We start from the raw sequence: 10,471 nt of genomic DNA, 5'->3' as shown, positions 1-10,471 counted from the left end.
TGTGTGTGTGTGTGTGTGTGTGTGTGTGTGTGTGTGTGTGTGTGTTTGTGTGTGTATGTGCGGATTTAATGTCCGTGGTTGGTCTAACTTCCGCAAATATTGAGATATTGGGCTGTTTTTTTTTATCGATAGAGTATCATTCAAGGAAGGTTGATATTGAATTCGGCGATAATCGGTAAAATTTTTTTTTTTTAAATTTTAAATTTTTTTAGAAATGCTCGTGGTTGCTCTAACTTCCGCAATCATTGAGATATCGGGTTTAATTTTTTTTTTAATCTATAGAGTATTATTTAAGAAAGGTTGGTATTGAATTTGGCGATGACCGGTAAAGGGTTTTTTTTTTAATTTAAAACTTTTTAGGAATGTCCGTGGTTGCTCTAACTTTTTTAAATTTTGAAATATTGCGCTATTTTTCTAATTTTATTATATTTTTCAGTTTTTTTTACCCTTATTTCATATAAAATTCTTTAAGATTTGGCGAAGATTGATGAAAAAGTTACCGATGTTTGTTCAAAAAGTTACATGTATAAGTTGTATATGTAATTTTATATAGAGTATTATTAAAAAAAGGTTGGTATTGAATTTGGGAATAATCGGTAAAAGGATTCTTTCTTTATAAAATTTTGAATTTTTTGAGGATCGGTGAAGGAGTTACCGATTTTTGCCTAAAAAGTGGACAAGTTATACATTTAATCTTATATATAGAGTTTCATTAAAAGAAGGTTGTTCTGAGTTTGGCGAGGATCGGAAAATTTTGAAAGGATTACCGATTTTTGTTTAAAAAATATATAAGATGTACATGTAATTTTATATAGAGTATCATTAAAATAAAGTTGTTTTAAATTTTGCGAGGATCGGTGAAAGCGTTACCGATTTTTGCTTAAAAAGAACTAATTAATCAAATTTTAAAGGATTATATATGAAATAGGAGTATAAAAGATCTAAGACTACAATAGAATTAGAAAAAATTTTTAATATAATAAAAAAGTGTGAAAATGAGAAATTTGCATATTGCTTCTTATGTACGAATTCTCCGAAATTTTAAAAGGCTATAACTCAAGAGCAAATTAACAAAATAAAATATTAAAGAATAGGGACTTCCGGTTCCGGAGAGAACGAGAGTGACAGGTGTGAAAGTGAGCGAGAGCAAAAGGGTTTAGTAGAGAGTGACGAGGGAAGCTGAGGAAGGAGAGGGTGACTGAGCAAGGAGGTGTGGAGGTGAGAGAGTGAGGAGGTAAGAGGGGGAATAGAGGAGGGGCAGGGAAGAGGAGATAAAGGGAGGTAAAGTGGCGAGGCACTGAGTAGGTGGAAGCACGAACGATAGCTGAGCTAGAGGGGCGCACGGCAGGTGAACCGAGCCGAGAGCGGCAGCACGAGGTGGGGCGCGAACGATAGCGAAGAGAGAGGGGCGACTCGACGCAGAATCCGGGACGCGGACAACAACACGAGGCAGGGCATAGAGTAGGTTGTGGAGCTAGAGGGGGAACTGAGCCGAGATAGGAGGAAATGAGTGAAGGGAAAAAAAACGGGAAGGAGGGAAAGGGTGCGATAGGTAAGGTTAAGGAAAAGGAGAAAGTTAGAAGGGGGAGCACGGGAAATATAGAAGAGTTATGGAAGAGGAAGAGGGAGGAAATGGAGAGGAGCGGGGGGGAGGAAAAGGAGGAGATCTTTAAGAGAAGTAATATGACGGCAAGATCTCCTAAAAAAGACTCGGAGATAAGTGTGAAGGAGTTGGGAGAAAGAATGGGAGAAATGATGGAGGAATTTAGGGCAGTGAGAGAAGAGCTAAGGGAGGGTTTCAAGGAGCAGGGTAGGAAGATGAGAGAAGAGATAGAGGATCTGAGAAGGGAGTTTAGGGAGCGTGAGAAGAGATGGAAAGAGGAGAGGGAAGAGACAAATAAGCAGAAGGAGAAAATGGAAGAAAGAATAAGGAGATTGGAGGAAAAAATGGAAGAGAGGAAGGAGGAGAAGAAGGAGGAGGAAAGAAACGGCAGAGGGGAGGTGGGGGAGAAAATGAGAGAGCTGGAGAGAAGGCTGGAAAGGAAAGAAAAGGAGGAGAGAAGAAGAAACGTTGTAATAAGAGGGCTGGAAGTAAAAGAAGGAGGGAGGAGAGAAAATGCAGAAAAGTTGCTTGAAGGAATAGGAGCGAAAGTAAAGGTTACAGAGGTGAAGAGAATAGGAGGTGATACAGAAAAAGGAAGGGAAATGGTGCTGTTAAAATTGGAGAACGAAGAACAGAAATGGGAGGTTATGGAAAAAAAGAGGAGCCTAGTGGGGAGAAAGGAAAGAATTACGGAGGACCTATCGTGGGAGGAAAGAAGAACGAATTGGCGGTTGAGAGAGATAGCGAGAGGGGAGGAAAGAGAGGGTAGGAGGGCATGGATTAAGGCAGGCAGAATAAGGTTGGAAAATACTTGGTGGAGATGGGATATAGAAGAGGAGGTGTTAAAGGACGAAAGGGGAAGGAGAAGAAAGGAGAGCAGAGGAGGGAAGGAAGGGAAAGAAGGTAAAGGAGGAGAGGGAGAGGTAGGAATGGAGACGGGGGAATGAGAGGAGAAGAGGATAGAGGGGGGGAGATAGAGAGGGACAATGCGAAAGTTAGAGGGGAAGAAGAGGGGGAAAGTAAGTCAGTTTGGAGGATAGTATTCTGGAACGTAGCTGGGTTGGAAAATAAAGATAAGGATTTTTGGGAAGGGCTGAAGAAAGAAGATGTGTTAGTCATGTTAGAGACCTGGATAGGAGAAAAGGGTTGGGAAAGAATAAGGGGGAGACTTCCAAAAGGGTACGAGTGGGGGGTGCAAATGGCGAAGAAAAAGAACAAAAAAGGAAGAGCAATAGGAGGGATGATAATGGGAATAAGGAAAGGATTAAAAGAAAAGGGAACGGCAATAGAAGTAGAGAGGGAGGGTTGGATTGTGGGAAAGGTCAGAACAGGTGGCGAGAACTGGAATATTATAGGGGTGTATGCAAAGAAAGAGGGGATGGAGGAGATCGTACAGGAGTTAGGAGATAGAATGGAAAAGAAAGAAGAAGGAAGGTATACGATAATTGGGGGAGATTTTAATGCGAGGACTGGTCAAGAAGGTGGGAGGATAGAGGAAGAGGAGGGAGGAGGACTGGGAGAAGGAAGAAGATCGAAGGACAAGAAGGTGGACAAAGAGGGGAGGCTGTTGGTAAGGAGCTTAGAGGAGAGAGGATGGGAGATATTTAATGGAAATGTGAGAGGGGACGAGGAGGGGGAGTTTACTTTCACGGGGGGAAGAGGAGGTACGGTGATTGATTACATAATAGGGGAAGGAGAAGTAAGAGAGAAGATAGTGAGCATGGTAGTGGGGGAGAGAATAGACTCGGACCATCACCCATTGGAAATAGAAGTAAGAAGAGGGGAAGAGGAGGAAGGCAGGAGAGGAGGGTGGAAGAAAAGAAGAAGGGGGGTGTGGAACGAGGAAGGAACAAAGAGGTTTAGAGAAAAAATAGGAGAGGTGGAAGAAAAAGAAGAAGAGTTGAATAAGGAATGGGAAGAAATGGAAACAAGAATAACAGAGGCAATAAAAGAAGTAGAGGAGGAGCTGGGAAATAAGAAAGGGAAGGTGGGATGGTGGGATGAGGAATGTCGAGAAGCGAAGAAAGAGACAAGGAGAAAATTAAGGGATTGGAGGAAGAAAAGAGGAGAGGCCAGTGCGTACAAGGAAAGGAGGAAAGAATTTAAGGAGATATGTAAGAGAAAGAAGGAAGAGGAGAACCAGAGATGGGAGAGAAAAGTGGAGGAAGCAAGGAGGGAGGCGGAGGTATGGGAGATAGTGAATAGGGAGAGAAGACAAAGGAGGGGAATAGAGGAAGGAATAGAAGAGGAGGAATGGAAAGAGCACTTTATGAAGTTATTAGGAGGAGTAGAGGGGAGGGTGAGGATGGGGAGGGAAGGAGAGAGGGAAGAAAAGGAAGGAGAGGAGGAAGAGGAGATAAGCCTAGAGGAAGTAAGGAGAGTTATAAAGAAGCTAAAGGACGGAAAGGCAATGGGAAAGGATGAGATCCCAGGAGAGGCCTGGAAGCGAGGAGGGAAGGGGTTGGAGGTTTGGGCATGGAAATTTATCAATAAGATATGGAAGGGGGGAGGATGGCCGGAAATTTGGAAGGAAGGGATAATTGCGCCAATCGTAAAGAAAGGGGAAGGAAAGAGGGCAGAGGAATATAGAGGGGTGACAATAATGCCTTCTTTGTATAAGGTGTACACGGCTATTCTGGCGGAGAGGATAAGGGAGGAGATAGAGGGAAAGAGAATGGTACCGCACAACCAGACAGGTTTTAGAAAGGGAATGGGAACGATAGACAACATTTACGTGTTGAACTACATGGTGAACAGAAGGTTAGAGAAGAAAGGGGGAAAACTAATAGCATGCTTTGTGGACCTTAAGGCGGCGTTCGATTCGGTGGATAGAGGAATATTAATAAAAGCTATGAGAGAAAGGGGAATAAGGGAAGGACTGGTGAGAAGGACGGAAGAGATGTTAAGAGAGACGAAGAGTAGGGTAAGAGGAGGAAACGAATTGGGAGAAGTATTCTGGACGGGGAGGGGAGTAAGGCAGGGATGCCCTTTGAGCCCGATTCTGTTCAATGTGTTGCTAGCAGACCTGGAAGAGGAAATGGGTAGAGTTAAATGGGGAGGGATAAGGCTAGGAGGCAAGAGGGTGTATACTCTGGCCTATGCGGATGATATAGTGCTAATCGCGGAGGACGAGGATCAAATGAGGAGTCTGATAGAAAGACTAGAGGGGTACCTGGGCAGGAAGAGATTGGAATTGAACGTGGGGAAAACAAAAATAATGAGGTTTAGGAAAGGAGGAGGGAGGGACAGTAAGAGGAAGTGGAGATGGGAAGGAAAAGAGTTAGAAGAGGTGAGGGAATTTCGGTATTTAGGATACGTGTTTCAAAGAAATGGAGGGCAGGAAGCCCAAATAAGGGAAAGGATCAAAAAGGCGGCCGCAGTGATGGGAAAAGTATGGGGGATAGGGAAGAGGAGATTCGGGAAAGACTGGGGAAAAAGACTGTGGCTGTTCGATAGACTGGTGTGGACGGTGTTGAGTTATGGAGCGGAAATATGGGGATGGAGAGAAAGGGAAGGAATGGAAAGAATGGAAGAAAGGTACATTAGATGGGTATTGGGAGCGGATGTGAGAACACCGTGGTATTTAGTGAGGGAGGAGTTACAAAGGGAGAAATTAAGAGGGAGAGCAGGAATGAGGGCATGGAGATTTGAGAAAAAGTTAGAGGAAGGTGGAGGAAGTGAATTGGCGAGGGCTGCCTGGGAAGAGTTGAAGGAAAGAGAGAGGGAAGGGAAAGCTGGCTCAGATTGGGAAAGAGAGAGAGGAAAGTTCTTCGAAGACAGAGGTGTGGGGTTAAAAGAGGTGGAAAAGATGAGAGGAGATGGAGACGAATGGTTTCTTAAATTGTTTGAAGGGGATAGGGAGACGCAGAGGAGAGAGAGATGGGAGAGGATCGAGAAATCGGAATATAATAAATGGTATAAGTGGATAAAGGGAGAGGGTATCCCGGGATATTTGAAGAAGGGTTGGGGAGAAAGTAGATGGGGAAGGGTGGCGAGATACAGACTAGGGAACGAGATAGGAGAGAGCAGATACTGGGAAGCGGAGGAGAAAAAGAAGTGTAGATTGTGTGAGAACAAAGAGGAAACGTGGGAGCATGTATGGGAAGAATGTAGAAGATGGAATTCAGGAAAGGGAAGCTGGCAGGAGGCGGTAGGATGGGTCTTGGACGAGGAAGGAAGAGGAGAGGAATGGATGCTAGAATTAGAAGGGGAGAGAAGGAGTGGAAAGGGAGATTTAGAAGAGTTAAAGGAGGGTAGTGGGGAAGACGGAAGGGGAAAGGGGGGAGGAGGATAAGTGGGAGGGGGGAAGAGGAGAGTAGAGAAAAGGAGAAGTGAGTAATTGTTCTGTTATAGGGTAGCCAGGATGGAGCGTGAAGGGAGAATGATAGTGGAGGCAGTGGAAGGGATTGTAGAGGAGAAGTTAAGGAAGATACTGAGGGAAAAGAAGGAGGAAGACAGAAAAAAGGACGAGAGGATGGAGGAGCTGGAGGAGAAGGTAAGGAGGCTGGAGAGAAAGATGGAAAGGGTGGAGCAAGGTGGAGGCAAAAGGAAGAGGGAGGATAGCGAGGAGAGTAGGGCGGGAAAGAAGAAATGGTGGGCAGGTGAGGGTGAAAGGAACGAGGACGATTTCAGAAAGAGGAATGTAGTTATAAGAGTGGAGAAAGAGAAATGGGAAGGAAAGGAGACCAACTGGGAGAAAGTAAAGGAGCTTTTCGAAGAAGGGCTGAAGGTGAAGGTGAAGGTAAGAGAGGTGATAGTGGTGGGGCAGAGAGGGATTTGGTTGACGATACTGGTAAAGCTAGGAGACGAGGAGGAGAAGAGGCGAGTTTTGGAAGCGAGGAGAAGGGCAGGGAACTCCATAGGAGTCAAAATACATGAGGATAAATCGGTGGAAAGGAGGGTTAGAGAAAGGGAAGATGGGAGAAGGGAGGTGCATAAGTGCACAGGGAGATCGGCGGAGGAAGAAATAACGAGAAGGATGGAGGAGAAGCTGCTCTTGAGTCCAGAGAAGGAGAAGGAGGAGGGACGAGAGAGGCAGCAGACCAAATAGGGAGGAGTCGACAGGAAGGATGGAGAAGGAAGGAAGGAAGGAAGAATGGACGGCGGAAGCGGAGGAAGAAGAAGAGGGATGAAGAGGGGAGGGGAGGGGGGGTAAATATCTTTGTAAGGTCGCAAATGGCCAGGCACAGGGGAAAGAGAATGTACGAGGTTTGGGTACGTTCCTCATAAAAACGCCTTGTAAACCCCACGGGGAAATGCAATAAACGGCATACATACATACATACATACATATTAAAGAATAGAATATGAAATAAAGGTAGAAAAGACTGAAAAGTATAACAGAATTAGAAAAAAATTGTCAATATATTTTTTAATCGATAGAGTATTATTCAAGGAAGGTTGGTATTAAATTTGGCGATGATCGGTAAAGGGGTTCTTTTATAAAAAAATTCTGAATTTTTTTAGAAATGTCCGTGGTTGCTCTAACTTTCGAAAATATTGAGATATCGGGCTGAATTTTTTTTATTGATAGAGTATCATTTAAGGAAGGTTGGTATTGAATTTGGCGATGATCGGTAAAGGGGTTCTTTTTAAAAAAATTTTTGATTTTTTTTAGAAATGTCCGTGGTTGCTATAACTTTTGTAAATTTTGAAATATTGGACTATTTTTAATTTTATTATATTTTTTAGTCTTTTTTACCCTTATTTTACATATAATTCTTTAAGATTTAATTGATCAGTTTTTGAGTTAAAGGCATTTAAACTTTTGAAAAATTCAATATAAAGAAAGAACCTTTTTACCGATTATCGCCAAATTCAATACCTTTCTTAAAAATGATAGTTTATCCATCAAATAACTTACACATTTTATAAGCAAAAATCGATAATCCTTTCACCGACCCTCGCAAAATTCAAAACAACTTTATTTTAATGATACTCTACATAAAATTACATGTACATCTTATACACATTTTAAGCAGAAATCGGTAATCCTTTCACCGATCTACGCCAAATTAAATAACAATTTTTCTTTAATAATACTCCATCCATCAAATAACTTAGGTTAGATTGAGGCAAATCGGATTAATATATGAACGGGGATAGTTTCGCCCCGGAGGCAAGATTTGCGATACTCGAAGGACCAGAGGGGGGTTGTTGCTTTCCCCTCACGACTATCAAATGTTTAACGCGAAAGCAGAAACGCATGCAACGAAATATTAAGCGAAGCGACTCACCGTGTCGGCCGTCGTCCCCGTGATTCCGTCAATCCTCGTCCTGTCCCTTGAACTTGGCCGCTCCGTGGGTCTTGTTCGGCATGCGGTGGCAAAACTCGTGCAAGCAAGCAAAACGGTGGAGAGCAAGCGATAGAGCAGGCAGGAAAAGGCAGTTGGAGACGTGCGCACTCCCGGTTGAGCAAGGCGGCAAAGGCGATTTCGAGATGCGTTCTGCCCGGCGAACGTGTGCCGTAAGACGGCTCTTAGAATATGTGTGTGTGCCGCACGGCGGCTGTCCAAAACGTGTGTTTGCCGTAAGACGGCTGGATTGCTAATGCTTCTGCTGAGAGATGTGTCCTCTCCGGCTATTTGACGATGATTGTATGCCGTAAGACGGCTGGCCAAAAATGTGTTTGCCGTAAGACGGCTGGCTTGCGAATGTTCTGTCCCCGCGGTCCTGGAACATGTCGCTGCGGGCGAGTAGTTGTTCCCTTTCCGGGGGGGTGGATACCGTCGGCGGATGGGCGATGGCAGCACCGACAGGTGAGTCGCATGATTTGGCTGATCGCGATCCGCCGACGTTTCGCGCGAGAATTACAAACGACTTATGCAACTAAGTATAAGCGATACGTGAATACATGAACATGAAGTAACTATACTATTTACAAGGCGATACGCCGAACAATATAAGTTTTAAGACAATTTTCGTTAGTGTTTTATTTTAAACGAGCTATTTTATCGTGCTAATTAGTAATCCGATTTGCCTCGGTCTACCCTATACATTTTTTAGACAGAAATCGGTAACCTTTTTACTAATCTTCGCCAAATTTAAAACAACCTCTCTTTAATGATACCTTATATATAAGATTACATGTATGACTTGTACACTTTTTAGACAAAAATTGGTAACCCCTTCACCGATTATTGCCAAATTCAACACCAATCTATCTTTAATGATACTTTATCCATAAAAAAAGTGTGCAAGTAGAAGCTTGTATATTGCTTCCTCATAGTTTTTAAGTGTCCAAATGGAAACTTGTACATTGCTTTCTCATAGTTTTTAAGTGTGCAAATAGAAACTTGTTTAAGTGAGCAAGTAAAAACTTGCACATTGCTTCCTTATATTTTTTAAGTGTGCAAGTAGAAATCTGCACACTGGTTCCTCTATGAGGAAGCCAAATTAATAAATATCTACTAATAATTATGCATAAAGAAACATGCTTCCTCATAGAGGAACCAATGTGCAGGTTTCTACTTGCATACTTAAAAACTATAAGGAAGGAATGTGCAAGTTTCTACTTGCTCACTTAAACAAGTTTCTACTTGCACACTTAAAAACTATGAGGAAGCAATGTACAAGTTTCTACTTGTTCTAAAAAATCTATCGTATTTATATGCACGTGTAATACGTATACAGTTTCCTATTTTAATCAATCACCCCCAAAAACTTTTTTATTTGTGATTCTAGAAAAAAATGCTTCAGACGAAAGTTAGTTTGAAGGGGGAAACATGATTCTTACGTGAGTTATATCGTAGATATCGTTTTCAAGAATTTTAAAGATAACTAATTTCTTAAATAGAACTTGATTTTTTTTAGATAAAAGTTGTAGATTTTGAGACGTCTTCAAAACATTATAATAAAGCTCTCTTTTGTTATTAGAATTTTCTGAGATATTTTAAATTTTGTCGTATTTTAAAATAATATTTTTAATATAAAATATGAAATATCTCGTAAAGTATTCATGTTTCGATGACTTTCAGTTTCATACTTTCATACGTAGAATAATAAAAGAATTCGAATAATATTAATTTTTACATTTGCAATTCTGCAAAATTGAATGCATCTACAAAATGCAATCAAATTTTTTAAAATAATTGTTTCTGTTTTTTTTTTACAAAAAATTAGTTTCTTTTATTATTCTACATATAAAAGTATCAACGTAAAGTCATCAAAAAGTGAATTTAATACTTTACGAGATATTTCATATTTTATATTAAAAATATGACAAAATTTAAAATATTTCAGAAACAGGCCGCTTTTCGCGCTTGTTTTACAATTTCATTTCTCCACTAGTTGAGAAATGGCTCCATGTTTCAACGCTTACGTCATCATTGCGAAATGGATCGTTTTGCTCACTCAAAACAAGCGTGAAAAGCGGCTCATTTCACGCTTGCTTTAGGAAAAAAATTTTTTTAAATTTTATAACGTAACTAGGCGGAAAAGATGCGAACATGTCTAAAACTAATATCTGTAAAATTTCAACTTGATCGGAGCTCATCTTCTGCTCATGTAGGAAAATATCCGTTTTTTGGTCCACGTTAGAATCGCTTCAAACTGTGGTATTTTCTTTCTACCGATGTAGCTCACAATCTCCTAGAACCGTTTGCTGTCCGAGCAATTAGAGGCTGAGAACGGGCAACTTGAAATCTCAAAAATCAATGGAGTTTTTCACATGGTGGTAGTGCCGGTCTCATTTCAGCATATCATTGTTGGAAGGGTGGGAGGGAGAGAGGGGGAGGGAGAGAGGGAGAGAGAGAAGGAAGAAGGGAGGGAGGAGAAGGAGAGAGGAAAAGAGAAATAGGGAAAGGGAAGAAGAAGGATGGGAGGCAGAGGGTGGCAGAGGGAAGAAGAGGGAGGCAGAGGGGGGCAGAG

At 41.8% G+C, this 10,471-nt stretch overlaps 1 protein-coding gene across 1 annotated transcript; it reads left to right on the top strand.

Annotated features, from left to right (window-relative positions):
- Nucleotides 1-1,683: 1,683 nt before the first annotated feature.
- LOC112456319 (trichohyalin-like) lies at nt 1,684-6,653 on the top strand. Its single transcript, XM_025018812.1, has 4 exons — nt 1,684-2,182; nt 2,659-3,902; nt 4,224-5,845; nt 5,957-6,653. The coding sequence occupies exons 1-4, from the start codon at nt 1,684-1,686 to the stop codon at nt 6,651-6,653; spliced, it is 4,062 nt and encodes a 1,353-aa protein (XP_024874580.1).
- Nucleotides 6,654-10,471: the final 3,818 nt, after the last annotated feature.

Source organism: Temnothorax curvispinosus, unplaced genomic scaffold, assembly GCF_003070985.1.
Source record: "Temnothorax curvispinosus isolate PA1 unplaced genomic scaffold, ASM307098v1 QBEX01000085.1, whole genome shotgun sequence".
NCBI lineage: Eukaryota > Metazoa > Arthropoda > Insecta > Hymenoptera > Formicidae > Temnothorax > Temnothorax curvispinosus.
Note: the sequence above shows the minus strand (reverse complement) of the source record. Positions and strands in the feature narration are given on the sequence as shown.